This window comes from Coccinella septempunctata, chromosome 1 (assembly GCF_907165205.1).
Source record: "Coccinella septempunctata chromosome 1, icCocSept1.1, whole genome shotgun sequence".
Taxonomy (NCBI): domain Eukaryota; kingdom Metazoa; phylum Arthropoda; class Insecta; order Coleoptera; family Coccinellidae; genus Coccinella; species Coccinella septempunctata.
Window position 1 is genome coordinate 19,317,939 of NC_058189.1, and position 24,815 is coordinate 19,342,753.

Below are 24,815 nucleotides of genomic sequence, written 5' to 3' on the forward strand. Positions count from 1 at the left end.
TTATCAATCTCATTCCTCGAGTCCCTAAATTTTCACCAACCCAGAACTCTTAGAACTTGAGGTACAATTGAGATACCACCCCAACATTGGTCCTTCGAGCCGGATCATTGGTCCTTCGAGCCTACAATCAACCACCAGGGACTTTGGAATACATCCACTGAACCCACAGCAAGAAGCAGTCAACGGACTCAACCACCAGGGACTTTGGAATACATCCACTGAACCCACATCAAGAAGCAGTCAACGGACTCAACCACCAGGGACTTTGGAATACATCCACTGAACCCACATCAAGAAGCAGTCAACGGACTCAACCACCAGGGACTTTGGAATACATCCACTGAACCCACATCGAGAAGCAGTCAACGGACTCAACCACCAGGGACTTTGGAATACATCCACTGAACCCACATCGAGAAGCAGTCAGCGGACTCAACCACCAGGGACATTGGAATACATCCACTGAACCCACATCAAGAAGCAGTCAACGGACTCAACCACCAGGACAACACCCACTGTATCCACGATCCACAAGGAATAAACCACCCACATAATATCCAGCCACTGAATCCATCAGCCAGCAACACAAAGATAAAAAAAAGATGGAAAACCTCATCGCCGAGCAGCTCGAAACGGCCGAAGCCATAAAAAGGGCTCATATCAATATCAAAAAAGATTAACCATCGAGAAAAAACGAAGAAAACTGCGGCAGGAAGATAGCACAACTGGATTATGAATGGGACAACTTTGACCGAGAGTTTGACGAAATTCATCAAAAAGTGCTAAATATTATGGAGTACTGCAGGGGACTCCTGAAACCAGAAAATCGCAGATCCAGCGCATCTCTGGAAGCAGAGGAACTGCAGGAGAGTGAAAAAGCTGTTCCCAAGCTTACACAGCAGCCATATTTTCAAAATGACATTGAGTTGATCATCAAAACAAGAAAGGTGAAGAAGTCCAGCCACCTGAAAAGTCTTAACCCATATATAGATCACGAAGGCTTACTCAGAGTAGATGGGAGAATAAATAGCACAACCCTAAAATATAGCCAAAAACATCCAATCACTCCACCCACAAGGAGCTACATTACTAACCTCATAATAAGAAACACTCACTTCGGATGGATTATTAGCGGAACCGCATCATCGAGTCTACAATTTCGTGTAGCAAGCTTGATCACGAATTTGAATGAAAATTCACAACTCACAAAATTCTGGAACATCGAAGAAGCAGAAAATTCCGAGGAAACAACAAACGACGATACTTTCGTCGAAGAATTTTACTCCAACACCCTTCGACGGGACGAGCACGGTTATACTGTGAAGCTTCAATTCAAGAAAAGTACAACTCAGCTAGGAGAATCGAAGCAGAGGGCACTGGCACGACTATTTCAATTGGAAAACAAGCTGGATAAAGAAGAAAAGCTCAGAACTATGTATAAAGAATTCATGCAGGAATACATTGCGCTAGGTCATATGAAAATTGCTAGCTCAAATAATTCAGCGAAGAGGTATTATATTCCACATCAACCTGTATTGAAAGAAGAACGTGATACGACAAAGCTAAGAGTCGTATTCGATGCAAGCGCAAAGACAAGTACCGGACTCAGCCTAAACGACATTCTTCACACAGGACCTAAACTACAACAGGATCTCATAGATATTCTGATAAGATGGCAAAAACACAAAATAGCCATAACAGCTGACATCGAGAAAATGTATAGGCAGGTGAAATTGGACAGAGAAAACCAGCCATTACACTCTATACTCTGGAGAAACACCAAAGATGAGCCAATTCAAACCTATGAATTAACCACTGTAACCAACGGTACAGCTCCAGCAGCTTACCTGGCCATAAGAACAATGAGACAACTAGCTTTAGATGAAAAGAAAAACCACCCCCTTGCGGCTGAAATAGTGCTACGGGATTTCTACGTGGACGATCTTCTGAGTGGCGCAGACACAATTGAAGAAGCACGACATATACAAAAGGAAGTAACTGACCTACTCAAAAAGGGAGGATTCAATATAAGAAAGTGGAAATATAACGAACTGACCGAAAGCAAATCCACCGTCACGCTGGATGACAAAAATGGACCAACCAAGACGCTCGGTATAACATTGACTCCCAGAAAAGATAATATTCAGTATCTAATAAAACGAAACTCCGATCATCGGTTAACAAAAAGAAAATTCTTATCAGAAATCGCCACAATCTTCGATCCTCTTGGATTATTATCTCCAATCATAATACAGGCGAAACTGTTAATGCAAGAAATATGGAAATCCAACACATCATGGGATGAACCACCATCAGAGCACATCAGGAACACCTGGAAAAACTTCAGAAACGAGCTTCTAAAATTAGAAGAAATCCAAGTTCAACGCTGGATTCACCTACGGCGTGGTCAACCCTTGGAAATACATGGATTCTCAGATGCATCTCTGAAAGCATATGGCGCTGTAGTATACATAAAAACAACAGACACAAATGGGAACACCCACGTGGGACTCCTCGCTTCCAAATCAAAAGTATCACCACTAAGAAATACAAAGACAATCCCGCAGTTAGAACTCTGCGCAGCCCTTCTTCTAGCCAAACTCATCAAACGCTGCGTTACGGCCCTGAATCACAACAATTCAAAAATATTCACCTGGTCCGACTCTCAAGTAGTAATATCATGGATAAACGCTGACGCTGGAAAGTGGAAAATGTTCGTCGCAAACAGAGTTCGAGAAATCCCTAACCTGCTAGGTCAAGGTACTACTACCGTTGGAAACAATATCACTTGCATTCAGCGATAAACTCCAGCACGAACATCGTAATAATCATTGTCATTGTTTTACTTATTGTTTACTTTTTAAAATATAGGAAACAACAACAAGCACCGGCTGATGCACACGCGAGCAATAGACCAGTTCATCCTGAGGAGATCGAGCTGCAGCACAATGACTCCAGACTAGGCGGCCAGCTCCAGGGATGACAACCACCAACAAAGACATCAAGACCCCAACCACATCACCATGGCCGCCGGGAATATGTACGAAACGTACAATAAATATCCAAAATTAGATATATCAAAAATTCATAAACTCAATTCAACCAAATATTTCCATTCGAAATTATTTAGATCATCCGCTCTTTCATAATTGTTATTTCCTGTATAAGTAGGCCAGGTGAGACAAAGGATTGCAATAGTTTGTTTTAATATCTAACATTCCTTAATCCAACTGCAGCAATTTTGCAAGTAAAGAAAAATGTACTGAATATGCAAAATGTAAGTCGATTTCGATTATGTGGTCTTGACGTCATTGTACAATTTGACTATATATAGTTTGTTAGATTAGGAAATAAACGTTCATTAACAAGTGATCCGCATTATCAATCTCATTCCTCGAGTCCCTAAATTTTCACCAACCCAGAACTCTTAGAACTTGAGGTACAATTGAGATACCACCCCAACATGGTGTATTCAAAAGCACTCACAACATTCTCATCAAAATATCAACACTACAAAATCGGTCTGAGCCAAACATCTTATAAACGATTTTTATTCAAACTAAGCCAATACTGTATGGAGATATCAACATACAGGTTCCAATTATTCAACGATTCAAGTATTCTAAGAATCGAATATTTCGAGGCGTTCGAATGAAAATCGTCTATTTAGTGAGTCAACACAATAAGGCACAATATTGATCTACCTCATATGGTGTATTCAAAAGCACTCACAATATTCTCATCAAAATATCAGCACTACAAAATCGGTCTGAGCCAAACATCTGATGGACGATTTTTATTAAAACTAAGCCGATACTGTATGGAGATATCAACATACAGGTTCCAATTATTCAACGATTCGAGCATTCTAAGCATCGAAAATTTCGAGGCGTTTGAATGAAAATCGTCTATTTAGTGAGTCAACACAATAAGACACAATATTGATCTACCTCATATGGTGTATTCAAAAGCACTCACAATGTTCGGTATTCACGTAAGTGGTTCAATTAATTCTCGAACGACCCACGTACTTGCACCGTTCTTAACGTGAAACCGCATATTCACGGAACATTTATTATAAAAAATAGACTAAAAAGACATTTCCATAAACAGTATGATTTTGGATGCCAAAGAGTGAATTCAGTAATTGCCGCCGTCACATTATTAATCGTTCTCATTCGGAAGATAAATCAAACTCAGTGTCTCAGTCACCATAAAATTATAGACGAATTTTCTCGTACTTTAACAACCATCAGTTGGTATTTACATTAAGTGCTTAGTGTTAGTTTTGGACTCTTCGGAGCATCCCTTCAACGTGGCCAGCAGCTGTCATCTTCAAAGGGGCCCCTTCAGCAGTCCACCACAGTCACCTCGTCGGGCAAGAAAGCATCAGAAAAGTAAGTCTGGTGCAAGTACCTCATTCAAAGACTCAAATAGAGTCGTCTTTCTCATATACATATACAGTCCAACTAGTGAACCACTCACGAACTATCGTTCATTGCTTGAGGATTTTCCTCCGGTAAAAGACATTGGTCCTTCGGGCCGGATACTTCCGGTGTTTTTCTCAGAGTTAGCAAAATTAAGATTTTTTTTTCATTCATAAATTTGCACAAACTTCAATGCTTCATCAGATCACATTGTATACCGGTCTCAATAATTGATCGCTTTAATAGAGGCGTTAGGTATTACTTTCAAAGGAATTTTTTTTTAAAGATTCCTCTGAAATTCAAATTCATTCCGAAGTCCTGAAAAATTAATCGCTTCTTTGTCGGCCATTTCCTGAATTTCCTCTCCTTGCGCTTTTACGCAAATTAATCCTTGCACGCAAGTGGGCGTTCCTCAAAATCTGCGTGGTCATCAACCAAGACTTTTCCACGTCAGTCGTCAATTGTCAAATTTGTCGCTACATTGTCAAATTCTTTGTTTACAAGAATGGACAGTAAACTGAAAAAACTTCAAGCACTCAGAAATGTTTGTCTGTCTGACATAAATGTAATCAAAGGTCTAGCTGAAAGAGCTATCAAAGAAAAAAGTGTTCAAACGTTGTTCAAAGTTAGATTCGCGCAACTTGAAGAGGTAAAAGAGGAATTTCTCCGAATTCACACAAACATCATAAGTCATCTTTCCGCAGATTCCGATGATGATATTAATAATGCCAATATAATTCGGGAAGGCTTTCTAAGTGATTATTACGATATAACTAGTATTCATGTCGACCTTTTCGAGGCAATAAATTCATCAAACAGAAATTCAAATGATTCACAAGTTGATAATTCTTCCAATTCTTCGAGTTCCAATCCACATATAAAATTGCCAAGAATTGAGTTACCTAAATTTAGTGGTGATTACAAATCATTTCCATCATACATCGATTTATTTGATGCTTTGGTTCACCGTAACACATCTTTGAGTGCTGTAGAGAAATTCAATTACTTGTTATCGTCATTGCAAGGCGCACCATCATCTTTAGTGCGGACACTTTCATTGACCGGTGATAACTATATTGTAGCTTATGAAGCTTTAGTGAAACGATACTCAAGCCTTCGTCTTCGAGCTCAAGCTCATTGGGTAGAATTAGAAAACGCACCGAAGGTTAGTTCGGATAATGTCAGTCAACTCAGAAAGTTATTGGATACTTTTTCAGAAAATTTAGCAGCCCTTCATCAGATGAAATTTCCCACTGAAAGTTGGGACTTCGTTTTATTGATGATGTTGCTCAAACGTCTTGATCACGCAATTGTTACGCGATTTTAATTGGAACATGGTTCCTCTGCCATTCCGACTTATAAACAATTAATACATTTTCTTGAAAAACATTGTTTAGCGTTGGACACGCTAATAATATAAGTTTTTCACCTTCGCTCGGCTCAACTAAAGCTAACCGTTTCAGTAATCGTCATAATGTTGATAAGTCCAATAACAAAGCATCTAGTTCGCGAACTACTGCCCTCTTTGTTAATGACTCCTCATCCAAAAACTGCGCATTTTGTAATGGGGAACATTCAATTTATCGTTGTCATTCGTTTGCTGCGAAATCGCCGAATGAGAAGTATAATTTTTGCCGCTCGTCGCATTTATGCTTCAATTGTCTGAGCACCGCTCATGACGTCCGTTCTTGTCAATCAGTCCACAAATGTAAAAAATGTCAGTCGAAAACCCATCACACGTTATTACACGTTGATAAACCCAAGAATTCCCCCACTCGAGTCAGTAATTCGAGAACTAATTCGGAAAACAATAATTCCGACGCCAAACCCAGTCAACCTATTATATCTGCTGTTTCCACAAATTCACACACGTCTCTTAATTAATCGAACAACTCTAAAAGTGTACTATTGTCTACAGCTATGATCGAACTTTCAGATAATCGTGGTAACTTCAAGCCTTTTCGCTGTCTTCTTGATTCTGGAAGCATGTCCTCATTTATAACACTGAAAGCTGTTAATAAATTAGGTTTATCGAAATCTCATTTTTCAGTTGAAATACAGGGCGTAAATTCGATGAAATCAAGCCACAGTGCCGGTCGAGTTGTAATATCAATGAGACCTATCGCGAAAGAATCGCCAGTTTTCTATACAGATGCGATAATTCTTACTAAAATTAGCGATAGTTTACCTACATGTAATGTCAATCGCGATTCTTGGTGTCATATAACCAATCTTCAATTGGCTGATCCTCATTTCAATATTCCGGGTAATATCGATGTGCTGCTCGGCGCAATTCCGAGTCATTCGCTTGACAAGAGAAGACGTGCTACAGTGCTCCTAGTGCTATAAAAGAGAAAGCGGACGAGAAAGTCGAAGTGTCATAAAAGAGAAAGCGGACGAGAAAGTCGAAGTGTCACAGTGTCGTAAAAGTGAAAGCGGAGGTGAAAGTGTACACTGGCGAAGCTGCGGAATTTATGATTTCGTCTACGAAACTTCCGAAGTTTTTTTGTAAGATCTATAAGTGTATGTGTTATAGAGCGGAAATTCGTTCAAATTCAGTGTATTCAGTGTCGAGTCCAGATCCCAAGATCGCTGGTTCCACGGATATCACTGGTGAGTCGATTTATTTTTCTGATAGTATAGAAAATATTTAATTTAGCCACATAGCTTAATAGTAACATAGTAGTAAGGATTTCCCATATTATATGTTTATATTTTGATCAGAACCAAAACAATAAACCACATACAACGATTGGTTGAAAGAATCGTTTTTTCCGAAGTTAGCCGAAGTGACGATCAAAACCAAAACAATAAACCACATACAACGATTGGTTGAGAGAATCGTGTTTTCCGAAGCTATCCGAATGATGCTGAATTGTTAAGCAGCGTTGGCAATATTTTTGGAAAAGTATATAATCCCAGGTTTTCGCTTCCGTTCGAGAGGAAATATGACATAATTATTTCAATGTAAAATGTATCGGCTATTGAATAAATGATAATACTGACAATACTAATGCTTGATGAATTCAGGATATGTTCTAAGCCAAGTTACAGAATGAAATTATGTTCATAAATTTAATATGAAAAAATAAGGAGATGACGAAGAAAGAAGTTTGGCAACGTTGTTTATTTAACAACCCACTTCGAATGGCCACATGTTTACATATTCTCGAATCTTGAGTGATACAAACGTTATTGTTGGACGATTTACGTGAAAACGTATTATTTTTAACTAGAAACTGCAAAAATGGTGAATCGCTGTGTGGTGTGCAAAAAAATCAGCAGTAAAAGCAGTGGGAAATCCATGCACCGGTAAGTAAACAACAACAAACGATATTTTTCCATAGGCGTAGCTTGGGATACGTATTAGTAGTAGTATTGTTTAATTCATCACTAAAGAATTTTTCCTCTCATTAGAATGCCTATTGATAGTGCTCGACAGAAATTATGGATGGACCAGTTAAAACTGAAAATTTCAGAATCTTCCAAATGGGTATATGTTTGCTCTGGCCATTTCTGTGACGAAGATTTCATCCTTAAATTTGGAAAAAAATGTTTGAAAACTGAAGCTATTCCATCCAGGATTTCATTGCCTGATCCTTGGTGAGTATTCTGAATATTTTGAATGTATCGAGTGAAATCAATCATTTAAATAATGTTACTATAATAAATCAAGGGATTACACAATACTTATTGAAGAATTAATCCTAATTTTTTATATTTTATTTCAGTTCAAGTAACACATTAGCGGCTTCAGACGAAAGGTATATGACCCAGGACCCATCAGATGTTGGTAAAGTTGGGGAGTCCTCAAAATCCATTGGTTCTGAATTGTCAGAAACTTCAGATTTGTCTGCTACCGCAAGTACTTCAGATTTATCTGCCACATTGACTGCTTCCGATTTATCTGCTACAGACATGTCTGTTGCTTTGGCCGCTTCAGATTTATCAGGCAAAGTCGATTCCTTAGAAGTATTTGATACTGATAGATTTGCAGCACCACATAGATATACGTGAGTGTATTGAATATTATTTCGAATGCATCAGGTGAAAACAATAATTTAAAAAGTGTTTGTCTTGCAATCATTTCCAACCATAATTTATGTTGATATGTTTTCATTTCAGTTCATGTTGCACATCGACTGCTTCAGATAGAAGGAGTGTGACCCAGACACTCTCAGATATTGGTAGAGTCGAGGAATTCCCAAAACTGAGTGGTTCTGAACTATCTAAAACTTCAACAGCTTCAGATTTGTCTGCTACATGCAATGATTGCACCAGTCTGTTGATACCCCTCATCAAAGAAACTACGTGTATTTCCTTTATTTTCAAATTTGATAGTATCTGTCCATTGTCATGTTGTCACACTTTCAGAATCCTATTGTTTATAATTATAAAGACGCATTAACTATTTTGAGAATTGTCTGAGTCTTAGTTAATTTTGTGAGCTCCTTATTGACCTATTAATTTATGTCATTGTACTGTAATGCTTTTCTGGATGGAGTTGTATAATAATAATTAAGAATTGTTCTTATAAGATTTTGTTCATTTTTTCCATAGGAATATTTCTTCTATTCCTGTTTGACTACAAAAGCAAATTTTAATGAATTATTGCAATTAATTTCTAAATAAAATGTAGAAAACAAAATTTAAAGCTATATCAGAGACAACAACGAGACGGTCAACTCCTTCACTAAATTTGTCCGATTCAGGCTATGTCAATCATCTTTGTCTATTTCAATGAAAATAACATAAATCTATCTTTGTCTAACATCAACGGCCCTGAATGTAGAGGCGCTGCATACGGTTTTGCTGGCGTTGCCAAATGTATAAATATAAACTGCCATTGCGAGATAATTAACAAAATCAATGTTCCATTTCCAATGGCGAAAGCGCTATTCTATGTTCATCAGTCCACGTGCAAATACTTGTGGCAACACGGAATACAGCTACACATGCGTCAACTGAGTGACAGTGGTTTGAAATTTAAATTTTGTGAGACTTTGTTTGTGACAAATTATTCTTTTAAAATGGTTAAATGTTTTATTTGTGGAGCTGGAGAAGATGAAGTACCAAAAATGCATCGATTTCCAACTAATATTAACAAGTAAGTTGAAGATATTTATACCATAAATAATCAACTATGTAGTGGCAAAGAGGACAGGGGAAATAAAAATCCTCAATGAGATGCCGACGTTTCGACCTTTATTTCTGGTCAGGACACGAATACCAGTGATGAATGATATTTATATCAGTGATAACTGTGAATACAATGTTGTTTTTTATATTTTCAGATCCAAAATCTGGCAAGAAAAATTAGGAATGAGATTCATGGGAGAGAATCTCCGAAATTACAGAATATGCTCTAAACATTTCACTCTAGAATCATACACAGATTCTATAAATCATAGACTGCTCAGAGATGCAGTTCCAATGCAGTTCTTCAATAAATCACTCGCTTCGACTTCTGCAACGCCAGTTGAAGAAGTCGAAGAAATCAGATTTATTGTATCTGAAAGTAGCAATGATATGCCAATCGAATCTGATATCCCAAATATTATTGAATCAGGTATGTTTTAAATCAGGACCGAATCTCTAGTGTATAAAACGCCACGATTCAAAAAAAACTTTGGCGCCCTTTTTCCTTTGTTTGTATGCTGTTATCAAGAATATATTTCAATGTGAGAGGAATTGAAAATTTTCAAAAACTGTAGGTATATAAAAATTGAAGTTCACATTGTTTTTAGATGCAGAGGGGTCCTCTAATAGTATACAGTTGGATCAGCCACAAACACCCAAACGAAGAGGCAAAATTTTCAGAGATATAGAAAATTTCTCCATAATACACTCTTCACCTAGGAAAAACAAATTGGTGAAAATCATCCAACAAAAAGAAGACCACTTACGGAAACTCAAAAAACAGTGTAGACAAAAGTCTAAAACTTTAAGGAGCGTTTTAGAATTGTCTGATGCCCCAGAGGTTCCAAATTTATATGAAAACATGCCTAAAACATCCTGGAATTTCATGATGTCTCAATTGAGATGTTCGAAAGTGAAGGGTAAAAGAGGCAGAAGATGGACTTTGGACGATAAAATTATGTCTCTATTATTATTGAAGAAAAGTCCCAGATGCTACAAATTGCTGAGCTCCTTTGTTGCGCTTCCTTCACGTAACACTGTATTGAACTTGCTCAAAAAGGTGCCATTGAATGCTGGAATAAATAAAAACATTTTTGAGCATATTAATGAAAACATAAAAGAGGACCTTGATCGCTGTTGCGTGTTGCTCTTTGATGAAATGGACATCAAAGAAAACTTGTACTACGATAAGGGCCAGAAGAAAATCATTGGCTTTGAGGACTTTGGAGGAGAAAGAAGTGGAAAACAGGCTGCCAGAAAAGTTCTAGCCTTTATGCTTGTGGGACTAAACCGTAAATGGAAGCAACCTATAGCGTATTACTTTACCCACAAGAGTTGCAGTTCGGAAATTCTTAGAAATTGTCTATTTGATGTCATCAAAGCTGTTACAAACGTAGCAAAATTAGACATTGTTGCAACTATTTGTGATATGGGTGTTAACAATGTCAAGTGCCTGAAAGAATTGGGTGTGACAACTCAAAAACCATATTTTATATATGGAGCCAAAAAAATTTTTATTATGTACGATGTCCCTCATTTATTAAAGCGTACTTATGCTTTATTCAGGAAATATAATGTATTTCTGAACGTTCAAATAGAAGAAAGCGTTACAACTATGGAGGCCAAATTCTCGCATGTTCGTTGGGCTTATGAGCATGACAAGGCATCTCCTTATGTCTTCAGGTCCCTTCATAAGCTGAAAGACAATTTTTTTGACCCAATCATGAAGTATGCCATGAAGGTTAACATAGCTGCACAAGTAATGAGTAGAACTGTGTCAGCATATTTGTACTCGATGATAAGAAATGGTAAAATTAATTTCAAATTTATCATTATATTTTTTCATCGAATATCAATTTTTAGGAGCAATGCAACAGGAGTGTATTGCTACAGCCTCATTCCTGATGGAAGTGGATACGCTGTTCGATAGTTTTAATGGGAACACCAACCAGTCAGGAAAGGAGTTGAAATGTAATATTACTGAAAACTCTCCTCATAATGAATATTGGCCAAAAGCTTTGCAAATGGTGAAGAGTTGGAAATTTAAAAGGCTTTCAAAAAGCGGGCAGGTCAAGCAAAGTACACCACCATCTCAAATGGGTTGGATTACATCTCTGAATGCTATCAGGGGAATCTGGGCATATGTGCATTCTAAAGGATTTACAGTATTGCGTCCAAGGTCTCTAAATCAAGATCCTTTAGAGAACCTATTTGGATGCATCAGATATGGATCAGGATGTAATGATAATCCCTCTGCTTTTCAATTTGTGGGTAGTTTGAAAGCCCAAATTTTAAACAATCTAATTCATTGTTCCACTCATTCAAATTGTGAGAAGGACAATAATGATCTTCTCAGCAATTTAAAATCATTTCTGGAGAAAGATGAGAAAGAAGGAGAATATCAACCTAATGAAGTTGAAATCATATGTATGCCAGAAATATCAACAAAGGAGACGGTATCCATAATTGAAACAGATGTGAATGGGGGCCGTGCAGAAACTTTTTCAGTAGCTTATGTTGCTGGTTTCATTTTGAAAGGCATCTATAAGAAAATAACGTGTACGGGTTGTTCTGCTCTATTGTCATCAGATGTTTTGGAGGCACACAACATGTTCATCTGGAACAAGGAATGGTCAGATGATAAGAGGAGTTTGTATTATCCAAGTGTTGTATTCACAATATCCATTGCACAAGGTATAACTTCTTTGGAGAATTTTATGGTGGATAACTCTAATATTTCTGACCTTCCATATCATGCCTCTAAATTTGTTCATAATCACATTGATTTTTCATGGTTAACATGTGAACAACATTGCGAACAGATAGAAACTATAACAGTGCAAAGTATTGTAAATATTGGAATAGTCTGGTGGGTTAAAAGGGAAAACCAGAAATTTAAAAACCAAAAAAATGCTATAATCAAATCGAAAAAATTGATGAAAATGAAGAATATGTGAAGGTCATTTGACCTATTTTGTTGTTTATACGTCACTTGCTTTATATTTTACTTGTTTTGTTTTATATTTCCCTTTTTTAATACTTCAATTGTTCTCCTATATGTTTGTTATTAGTTTCATTCAAATTCAAATAAATCGTAAAACCACCATTCGAAAAGTTGTATTTCCGTCCAAAAAATTTCACGCAGCCATATTGATAGCGAAATTGTTTGCCAATTGATTATAATAATCAACATGGCAAAAATTTCAGCATCAATTTTATGGTTGCGCGAAATTGCTCCCATACTTCAAAACAAGAAAACAGTAATACACAAAAGAATAATTCATAATTCCCGCGCTAAACGCTACACCAGTGCCTTTGGCGCCATCTACAAACAGGTTCGATGCTGTGAGACAAGGATGCAAAACATCGGACGAAATATAGTGGGGAGTTGGGCGTCTCGTTGTTGTCTCTGGCTATATCACATATTATTTTCTACTGAAATACTAACTATCAACATGATCGAATCTGTATTTTTTGAATTATTGAAAAAATAAATTTTTCCTCACATCAGTGGTTTAGCAATTTTTTTTTGAAATCTACCTTTATCAAAAAATTTCCCTTGACACAATAAGCGAACAGCCTAGTGCAAAACCTGAAATACCTCGATGTATGGGCAATGTTATGGATCATACTAAACAAATATTTATTTTTTGGAAGAAACCAATCTTAGTCCCGGACTAAGTTTTTTTACGGAATATGAAGTTTGGATAGTCGACAATCATATGTGTGAATATTTCGTTTTGACTCTCGTTAAAACTTCGGAGATATATAAGAAAAACTTCGTGCTTCAGATTGGTAACCCGAATTGATATTCCAGGGTTGAATAGGGGCGGTCTGCAAGCAGTAAAAGAAATTTTTTTACGGAATATCATAACCATTTGTGCGAAAATTTCTTTCAAAACTTCGGAGTTATATCGAAAACAATTCGTGCCTCAGGTCATTTCAGTTCAATTTAACGAGAAATTATATCAAACAATTTTATTTTCCAAACGAATTCATGTAATTATCAAATTCATATACACCCATCATTCCTATTCTTCACACCGCTATAATAAATAATAATACTACATATTATTATTTACAACTTTTCAACTACGCCACTGGTTTCTGTTTACTATTGCCGCGTTTGTTTGTAAACATTCAGTGTTTACTTTGCGGACAAAACATTCCGTGCATTCAGTATAGGGATGCTCCATCTTGGTGTGTAATATCTTTGGAAGCTACGGACACCGAAGAATTCAGCGATGGAGATGCAGAGGAGCTTGTAAGGCTCAAAGAAGAGAATGGGCAGTTGGTCGGGGAGATACGCCTCTTGAGAGAGGAAGTTAACAAGAATAAAGCTCCTCAATCCCCTAGTTTTGCTGAAATTGCAAAACAGAATACGGCACAGAAATCCCCCACATTTGCAGAAATTGCAAAGCCGGTAGCGGTCCCCAAAAATTCCTCCAAACAGGAAGTAGCTACAGAACCGGAGAAGAAGAGAAATTTTGCAACTCAAGTTGCTAAAACCCAGAACGCGCCGCCCACAAAACGCGCGCGTAAAGAAAGTTCATCTTCAGACGAAGAGACCGCAAAAAAAAGCAACGGAGTTACCTAAAAAAGATAAAATTCCACCCTTCACGACGATGGGTACAGCCGATTGGGTAGAGATCTCAAAAGCTCTCTACTTGAAGAAATTCAGCTACAACAGAGCAACCGTCGTAAAAGACGGGATCAGGATCGTAGCCTCGACTGTGGACGACTACAGGAACATAACAAAATATTTTGACCAGATTGGTAAGGAGTACTTCACGTACCAGATGGAGGAAGAGAAAAAGATATATGCAGTTATAAGACATCTCCCAATAGATGCTGACCTAGATTTAATAAAAAATGATCCAAAGGTCCAAGGAATCCATGACGCCGAGGTGTCCAGAATGACATCCAATAAAACCAAAAAGTTTATACCCTTATACCTGGTAAAAACTCAGAGAAAGGAGATTTTCGAAATAAGACGCCTCTACAATCTCTGCATTGTAGTGGAATCAAAAAGAAGGGCAGAAAATCCAAGCCAATGCTTCAGATGTCAGAGGTACGGACATGCCCAAAACAAGTGCTCTTTTCCATACAGATGCGTCAAATGTTTGGGCAATCATTGCACAAAAGATTGCGAACTTACCAGAAAAGGTGAGGAGGGAAATGCCACATGCGTTCTGTGTGGTGAAGAAGGCCATCCAGCAAGCTACAAAGGATGTAGCGAATTCAAATTAGTTACAAGGAAGAGGAAAACAGGCCAGAAATCGGCTCAGCAGAGCACGATTCCTCTAAAAGTCCAGGAGAAAAAGAAGCCCACCCCCTCCAAAGTAGACGACAAGAAAAAAGAAGTACCCAAACCAGTACAGAAGAAGGAGACACCGAAAATGCCCCAAGCTAAACCTACGATCAACAAAACGAAAGAAAACAGAAAAGTCTCTGAATACGCCGACGATTTAGACACTTTTACTGAAAAAATTTTCAACAAAATCATGTTGAAAATTGAAAGAGAGATGGAGAAAAAACTCCAAGGAATGTTCAGTAAACTGAAATAATGGAACATACAACTGGGAAAAAATCCCTTAAAATAGTCTCCTGGAACATAAACGAGGTCAGAACTCGAAAACCCGAGATAGAAGAAATAATATCAGAGAGAAAACCTGATATTATAGCCTTACAGGAAACAAGAATACAACCAAATACGCGATTGAATATCATGAATTATGAGATATATAGATGTGACAGAATCGCAAACACTGGGGGAGGTGTTGCCTTACTGGTTAGACGAGATCTGAAACACTATTTTAAAGGAAGATCTGACGAGTCACAAATAGAAACAGTGACGATTGTAGCTGAAATAAATCGACAAAAAGTCGAAGTCACATCGGCATATAAAAGACCCCCAAATAACCTATTGGAAGAAGAAATCAACAACTTACTAGATGGAACAAACCCGAAAATCTGCATCGGAGATTTTAATTGCAAATCTCCAGAATGGAACAGCAGGATGGAAAACAGAAATGGCAGAAAACTGAAAGATCTCGCTGAAAAACATGAAGCTATCGTTATTGGACCTGAAGAACCAACGTACCTAGCATTCGGAAATGGATTACCAGATATAATTGATATCGCAATTATGAAAAATATCACTAGAGAATTCTCGATAGAGACCTTGTGGGACGGAACCTCTAACCACAACCCCATCGAATCAACAATAGGAGATGGGCCAAGAAGAGAACTAATGCAAACAAGAGAATACACCGATTGGACGAAATATAGCCATCTGATACAATCGGAAGTAACAGAAATACCGACAATCAACACACCGGAAGACCTAGAAAGAGCAGTTGATAAACTAGAAAAGAATATAATAGATGCCTACAAAAAGAGCACAAAGAAAATAACGAGACCAGCACCGATACATCCACACGGTGATACACCCAGAGAAATCAAAGATCTCATCAGGGAAAATCGGAGACTAAGAAAAACATACAGGCTCAACAAAACAGATATAAATAAGAGAAATCTAAACCGACAAACCCAAGTTCTAAAAAATGCCCTGAGGACATGAGAACAAATAGATGGAACAAAAGAGTTCAAGAACTAAATACTATCGATCATTCTGCATGGAAAATGCAAAAATGTCTGAGAAGAGAAAAGACTAAAATACCACCTCTCCACGGAGAAAGAGGAATGGCATATACGAATATCGATAAAGCAGAAGCACTGGCGGACTCGATAGAAAGAGAATCGAGAATAAATTACAGACCTGATGACGATAATGACGAGCTGGAAGATCTTGTAGAGAACAACGAAGAAGAAATGGACGAACCACCAGTAGACGACAAAATAGAAAAACCAACTTCTCCATTTGAAATAAAAGAGATAATCAGAAGCTTGAAAAATAGAAAAGCTCCCGGAAGTGATAAAATAACGAATGCTATGTTGAAGAAATTACCTAGAAAAGGTATAGCTGCTCTCACAAATATTGCAAACGGTATAATGAGGACTGAACACTATCCGGAAAAGTGGAAAACTGCAGAAGTCATAGTGTTCAACAAACCAGGCAAAGATAAAAAATTCCCCCAAAACTACAGGCCGATAAGTTTACTGTCCTCCCTAGGAAAAGTAGTAGAAAGGGTAATCGCTAGGAGGCTTACAGAAGAAACTGAAAATCTGAATCTCATTCCAGCAGAGCAATTTGGATTCAGAAGAGACCACTCAACTGAACATCAATTACTGAGACTCACAGAATATATAACAGAAGGATTCTAAAATAAACAAGCAACCGGTCTTGTACTACTAGATGTCGCCAGAGCATTCGACAGAGTATGGCATGAAGGATTGATTTACAAAATGAGATATGCTGGATATTCAATGAAACTGTGCAAGTTGATTAGGAATTATTTGAGGAACAGAAGATTCTACGTGAAAGTAGAAGGAGAAAACTCCACAACCAGATATATGGAAGCAGGGGTGCCTCAAGGGTCAGTACTTGGGCCGTTACTGTATAACATATATATTCACGATATACCAAAATCTCCAAGGACTATGCTGACACTATATGCCGACGACACAGGAATCGCAATGCGACATCGCAAGCCAGAAATTATAGAAGGAATATTACAAGAAGCTATAGATGAAATAAATGACTGGTGTATTAAATGGAAAATAAAACTCAACGGACAAAAGAGCCAAGCGATATTACTGCAGAAGAGGAGACTAAGAACTACAACAAATCTAGAGGTAGATGGAGAAGAAATCGAATGGAAAAACGAAGCAAAATATTTAGGTATCACCCTAGACAAAGGTCTAACATGGAGAAGCCATATCAAACAAGCCGTTGACAAAACCAAGGCAGCGATGAATATGCTCTACCCGCTGATAGGTAGAAAGAGCCACATGTCAAATGAGACAAAATTGAAAATAATCAAAGCCGTTGCTAGACCGCAACTGACTTATGGATCAGGTGCTCGGGGATTCGCGGCAAAGAGCCATATACAAAGAATTCAGGCAACAGAAAACAAGCTACTACGATGTGCCATAGATGCGCCTTGGTTTGTCAGGAACAAACAGATATATCGAGATTTGAAGTGGGAAACCATCACCGAATTTATGAAGAGGAAAGCTGAAAAGTTATTCGAAACAGCGAAGGAACATCCAAATGAAGAACTCAGGAGACTAGTGGACTACGATCCGGAGGAAGACAGAAGAAGAATGAGAATTTACAAAAGGAGACCGAGAGATCAATTGAGGAGAGATTAAAATGAGTACGACAACTTATTAAAACTATACTAAGAAGAGATATCCGAAATGGACGAACATGAAAACCCTAGCACGACAATGTGCAAGAAGAAATCAACCGATTAAGGGATAAATGGTTTATAGGCAAATGCCCGGAACCAACAAAAAGCAGGTTAGGTTTAGTGGGTCGCGAACTCAGGAGAGTGAGTAACCCCACAGTGTTCCCTAGAAATGGGTTCCTCTGGGCGAGAGATAGAGCCCCGTGTTTTCACGGTCGCAGATTCCCCCTGCTATAAAAAAAAAAAAAAAGCTGCTCGGCGCTGATATCTTCCCAAAAATTTTATTGAATGGTAAAATATCAGGTAACATGAATGAACCAGATGCTGTAAATATAGTGCTCGGTTATATTTTAATGGGAACCGTGCAGACAGCGTCACCGTCTGTTTCGTCGTTCTTCATTCAATCTTCGGAACCAATAAATGTTGAAAATACCTTGAAGGCTTTTTGGGAAGTAGAGGAGGTTCCGGTTATCAACAAACCCACTCCTGATGAAGTTTTTTGCGAGAATCATTTCAAAAATTCTCATTTTCGGGACGAAAGCGGTAGATATACAGTATCCCTTCCGTTTCGGGATGTGAATCCGGTGTTTCCCGGTATACGCGATCTGGCTCTCAGTCATTTTTATTCGCTAGAGCGGCGTCTGTCTAGAAATCCCGATATTCGTGCTCAGTATTTGGATTTCATGCGGGAATATCTCGATCAAAATCATATGGGTTTAGTACTGGACAATGAAATCAATGATGACGCATATTATATTCCGCATCATTGCGTTTTAAAACCGTCAAGTTTAACGACTAAGTTGAGAGTCGTCTTCAACGCCTCAGCTAAGCTGCCCGGTCAAAAATCTTTGAACGATTGTCTTCATACCGGACCGAAGTTGCAACAGGACATTGTTGAAATTTTGATGAATTTCCGTTGCCATTTCTTTGTGATATGCTCCGATATTAAAAGCATGTATCGGATGATTTTGGTTAATTCAAATGATATAAAATATCAGTGAATTTTGTGGAGATTTTCACCTGATGAACCCGTTCGTGATTATAATTTGTTAACTGTCGTTTATGGAATATCCAGTTCGCCATATTTAGCTTTAAAAGTTCTTTTGCAATTGGCGGAAGACGAAGGAGAATCGTTTCCTTTGGCCGCCGAACAGATTCGTAAAGCATCTTATGTGGACGATTTTGTCGGGGGTGCTTCTACGATTGAAGAAGCACGCACTTTAGTCAAGGAATTAATTGCTCTAATGCGTCGTGGAGGTTTCGAGCTTAGAAAGTGGTCCAGTAATGAGCCATCTCTCATTTCAGATTTACCAGAATCCCATCTTTCCACACAACCTCGATCGTTCAATGAAATTCACGAAGCTACTCCACTCAAAGTCTTAGGACTTCATTGGGATCCAACTTCGGATCATTTTTATTTCGAATCCAAATTTATCGCGCATAAATCGTTTACTAAGAGAATCCTTCTATCGGAGCTCGCAAAAACTTATGATCATCTAGGATTTCTAACCCCGGTAACTTTTTACACCAAATATTTGATTCAAAGATTGTGGGTCTCAGGAATAGGATGGGATGACGAACCCAGTCCTGAGATCATTCGAATTTGGTCCCGGTATTGCTCAGAATTACCTAGCCTTTCAAAATTTAAAATTCAACGGAATTTGTTTCCGTTAAGATCAGCCCACTATGAACTTCATGGGTTTTGCGATGCAAGTGAAAAGGGTTATGCTTGCGTTGTTTTTGTACGTTCCGTTGATTCTGGACAGAACATAAATGTACAGTTTGTATGCGGAAAATCCAAAGTCGCTCCATTGAAACGAATTTCAATTCCTAAACTCGAACTGTATGGCGCCGTTTTGTTGTCTGAATTGTTGGAGTTCTCACGTCGTTCGCTGGGCCATCGGGTTGAATTCGATAAAATTTGTGTCTGGTGTGATTCAAAGATTGTTCTACAATGGATAAAAAATTCTCCTCATCAATTCAAAACTTTTGTCTCAAACAGAATTGCGTATATCCAAGACAGAGTACCTCCCGATTCATGGTTTTATGTGGAATCTAAACATAATGCCGCCGATGTAGGTTCGAGGGGTATTTTTCCCGCCGAATTGTCTAACGACAGTGTGTGGTTTCGAGGATCAGATATTTTATATGCATCTTTGACCCCCTGGTTGAATGTTGAATCGAAGATTACCGATCGCTTAACACCCTCTGAAGAAGACAGAAAATTTGCATTTCATTCTGATGTTCAATCTGGTTCGTTCATCGATGATTTAGTGGATAAAGTCTCGTCACTAGCAACTCTACAAAGAATTACTTCTTTTATTTCAAGGTTCACATTCAATTGTCAACACCCGACGCGAAAACGAACTGGACCCCTATCCGCCTCCGAACTTTATGATTCTTTAATCATATTATAGAGGAGAACGCAACAAATATATTTCGAAAATGAACTTCAATCTAAAAAATTTTCGAAACCTTTAAGAAAACTGAACGTTTTTCTTGATTCGAATAGCGTATTGCGTGTAGGAGGGAGACTTGAATATTCCTCATTACCTCACGATATGAAATACCCCATTTTATTGCCAAATAAAAGCCGATTTACCACTTTATTAATCGATCATTTTCATCGAAAATATCTTCATTGTGGTTTTCGTACCACCCAGTTTCTGATATCTCAGCAATTTTGGGTTTTATCCCCTAAACGAGCTGTTAATGCAGTTCTGAGTAAATGTCATAAGTGTTGGCGCACCAATCCGAAACCATTCCAACCCCCCATGGGAAATTTGCCTGTTTCCAGGATTTCTCAAGTGAAACCCTTTAGTCACGTAGGTGTGGATTTTGGAGGTCCATTCACCTTAACTATGACGCGACATCGAGGTGTCAAAACTTGTAAAGGATACCTCTGCTTATTTGTTTGTTTTACCACAAAAGCGCTTCATGTAGAATTAGCGAGTGACCTTTCGTCAGAAACCTTTTTAGCCGCGTTTCAACGATTCATGGCTCGTCGCGGTCGTGTAGATGCTTTGTACAGCGATCATGGTACTAATTTCGTAGGTGCCACCCGGGAATTATCATCTCTTCTTAAGAGCGCCGCAGAAAAAGAAGGTATAAAACATTCATTGATTCCCCCTGCCTCTCCCCATTTTGGTGGTTTATGGGAAAGTGGAATTAAATCCGTGAAAACCCACTTAGCTCGTGTAATAGGACAACAAATATTAACGTACGAGGAATTCTATACAATCCTAACGTTAGTTGAATCTGTATTGAATTCTCGCCCTATCGGCTCTCTCAGCAATGATATTCAGGATATCAATGCTTTAACGCCTAATCATTTTTTAATGTTGGAACCTGTGTCAGTTTTGTCATTACCTGACTTCTCAAATTTAAAAATGAATAGCCTGTCTCGGTGGCAATTGTTGCAAAAAATTCAGACTGACTTGTGGAAAAGATGGCACTCTGAATACCTACATACACTGCAACAACGAAGTAAATGGTTCGATTCTAATTCTCAAGCTTCTAAAATCGGCTCACTTGTCGTGATCAAGGATGAAAACACGCCTCCTTGCAAATGGGTTTTAGCTCGTATCATAGAGCTTCATCCTGGACGTGACGGGATACCTAGGGTAGCCACTGTTAAAACTCCTTCGGGAGAATTGAAACGCCCTCTGGTCAAACTTTGCCCGCTAGCATGTAATGATCAAATTATTGAAGTGTGATAGATGAAGCATTGACGTTACATATTTAAATCTTATTTTTTTTTCCTATTCTTAAAATGCATTGCTGCATTTTCCCGGGCCAGAATGTTCGGTATTCACGTAAGTGGTTCAATTAATTCTCGAACGACCCACGTATTTGCACCGTTCTTTACGTGAAACCGCATATTCACGGAACATTTATTATAAAAAATAGACTAAAAAGACATTTCCATAAACAGTATGATTTTGGATGCCAAAGAGTGAATTCAGTAATTGCCGCCGTCGCATTATTAATCGTTCTCATTCGGAAGATAAATCAAACTCAGTGTCTCAGTCACCATAAAATTATAGACGAATTTTCTCGTACTTTAACAACCATCAGTTGGTATTTACATTAAGTGCTTAGTGTTAGTTTTGGACTCTTCGGAGCATCCCTTCAACGTGGCCAGCAGCTGTCATCTTCAAAGGGGCCCCTTCAGCAGTCCACCACAGTCACCTCGTCGGGCAAGAAAGCATCAGAAAAGTAAGTCTGGTGCAAGTACCTCATTCAAAGACTCAAATAGAGTCGTCTTTCTCATAAACATATACAGTCCAACTAGTGAACCACTCACGAACTATCGTTCATTGCTTGAGGATTTTCCTCCGGTAAAAGACACACAACATTCTCATCAAAATATCAACACTACAAAATCGGTCTGAGCCAAACATCTGATGGACGATTTTTATTCAAACTAAGCCAATACTGTATGGAGATATCAACATACAGGTTCCAATTATTCAACGATTCGAGCATTCTAAGGATCGAAAATTTCGAGGCGTTTGAATGAAAATCGTCTATTTAGTGAGTCAACACAATAAGACACAATATTGATCTACCTCATATGGTGACTTCAAAAGCACTCACAACATTCTCATCAAAATATCAACACTACAAAATCGGTCTGAGCCAAACATCTGATGGAAGATTTTTATTCAAACTAAGCCAATACTGTAAGGAGATATCAACATACAGGTTCCAATTATTCAACGATTCGAGCGTTCTAAGGTTCGAATATTTCGAGGCGTTCGAATGAAAATCGTCTATTTAGTGAGTCAACACTATAAGGCACAATATTGATCTACCTCATATGATGTATTCAAAAGCACTCACGATATTCTCATCAAAATATCAGCACTACAAAATCGGTCTGAGCCAAACATCTGATGGACGATTTTTATTCAAACTAAGCCAATACTGTATGGAGATATCAACATACAGGTTCCAATTATTCAACGATTCGAGCATTCTAAGAATCGAATATTTCGAAGCGTTCGAATGAAAATCGTCTATTTAGTGAGTCAACACTATAAGGCACAATATTGATCTACCTCATATGATGTATTCTAAAGCACTCACGATATTCTCATCAAAATATCAGCACTACAAAATCGGTCTGAGCCAAGAATCTGATTGACGATTTTTATTCAAACTAAGCCAATACTGTATGGAGATATCAACATACAGGTTCCAATTATTCAACGATTCGAGCATACTAAGGATCGAAAATTTCGAGGCGTTTGAATGAAAATCGTCTATTTAGTGAGTCAACAAAATAAGACACAATATTGATCTACCTCATATGGTGTATTCAAAAGCACTCACAACATTCTCATCAAAATATCAACACTACAAAATCGGTCTGAGCCAAACATCTGATCGACGATTTTTATTCGAACTTAGCCAATACTGTATGGAGATATCAACATACAGGTTTCAATTATTCAACGATTCGGGCATTCTAAGAATCGAATATTTCGAGCCGTTTGAATGAAAATCGTCTATTTAGTGAGTCAACACAATGAGCACAATATTGATCTACCTTATATGGTGTATTTAAAAGCACTGACAATATTCTCATCAAAATATCAACACTACAAAATCGGTCTGAGCCAAACATCTTATAAACGATTTTTATTCAAACTAAGCCAATAGTGTGTGGAGATATCAACATACAGGTTCCAATTATTCAACGATTCGAGCATTCTAAGGATCGGAAATTTCGAGGCGTTCGAATGAATATCGGCTATTTAGTGAGTCAACACAATAAGACACAATATTGATCTACCTCATATGGTGTATTCAAAAGCACTCACAACATTCTCATCAAAATATCAACACTACAAAATCGGTCTGAGCCAAACATCTGATGAACGATTTTTATTCAAACTAAGCCAATACTGTATGGAGATATCAACATACAGGTTCCAATTATTCAACGATTCGAGCAATCTAAGAATCGAATATTTCGAGGCGTTCGAATGAAAATCGTCTATTTAGTGAGTCAACACAATAAGACACAATATTGATCTACCTCATATGGTGTATTCAAAAGCACTCACAACATTCTCATCAAAATATCAACACTACAAAATCGGTCTGAGCCAAACATCTGATGGACGATTTTTATTCAAACTAAGCCAATACTGTATGGAGATATCAACATACAGGTTCCAATTATTCAACGATTCGAGCATTCTAAGTATCGAAAATTTCGAGGCGTTTGAAAGAAAATCGTCTATTTAGTGAGTCAACACAATAAGACACAATATTGATCTACCTCATATGGTGTATTCAAAAGCACTTACAACATTCTCATCAAAATATCAACACTACAAAATCGGTCTGAGCCAAACATCTGATGGACGATTTTTATTCAAACTAAGCCAATACTGTATGGAGATATCAACATACAGGTTCCAATTATTCAACGATTCGAGCATTCTAAGAATCGAATATTTCGAGGCGTTCGAATTAAAATCGTCTATTTAGTGAGTCAACACAATAAGACACAATATTGATCTACCTCATATGATGTATTCAAAAGCACTCACAATATTGATCTACCTCATATGATGTATTCAAAAGCACTCACAATATTCTCATCAAAATATCAGCACTACAAAATCGGTCTGAGCCAAACATCTGATGGACGATTTTTATTCAAACTAAGCCAATACTGTATGGAGATATCAACATACAGGTTCCAATTATTCAACGATTCGAGCATTCTAAGCATCGAAAATTTCGAGGCGTTTGAAAGAAAATCGTCTATTTAGTGAGTCAACACAATAAGACACAATATTGATCTACCTCATATGGTGTATTCAAAAGCACTCACAACATTCTCATCAAAATATCAACACTACAAAATCGGTCTGAGCCAAACATCTGATGGACGATTTTTATTCAAACTAAGCCA

At 37.9% G+C, this 24,815-nt stretch overlaps 2 protein-coding genes across 2 annotated transcripts; both read left to right on the forward strand.

Annotated features, from left to right (window-relative positions):
- Nucleotides 1–791: 791 nt before the first annotated feature.
- LOC123322905 lies at nt 792–2,983 on the forward strand. The gene is made up of 2 exons (XM_044910987.1): nt 792–2,713; nt 2,872–2,983. Exons 1-2 carry the CDS (start codon nt 792–794, stop codon nt 2,981–2,983), a joined length of 2,034 nt encoding a protein of 677 aa, XP_044766922.1.
- Nucleotides 2,984–7,159: 4,176 nt separating this feature from the next.
- LOC123322906 lies at nt 7,160–8,835 on the forward strand. The gene is made up of 4 exons (XM_044910988.1): nt 7,160–7,739; nt 7,845–8,030; nt 8,159–8,440; nt 8,553–8,835. Exons 1-4 carry the CDS (start codon nt 7,675–7,677, stop codon nt 8,833–8,835), a joined length of 816 nt encoding a protein of 271 aa, XP_044766923.1. The 5' UTR covers nt 7,160–7,674.
- The last annotated feature ends 15,980 nt before the right edge of the window (nt 8,836–24,815 follow it).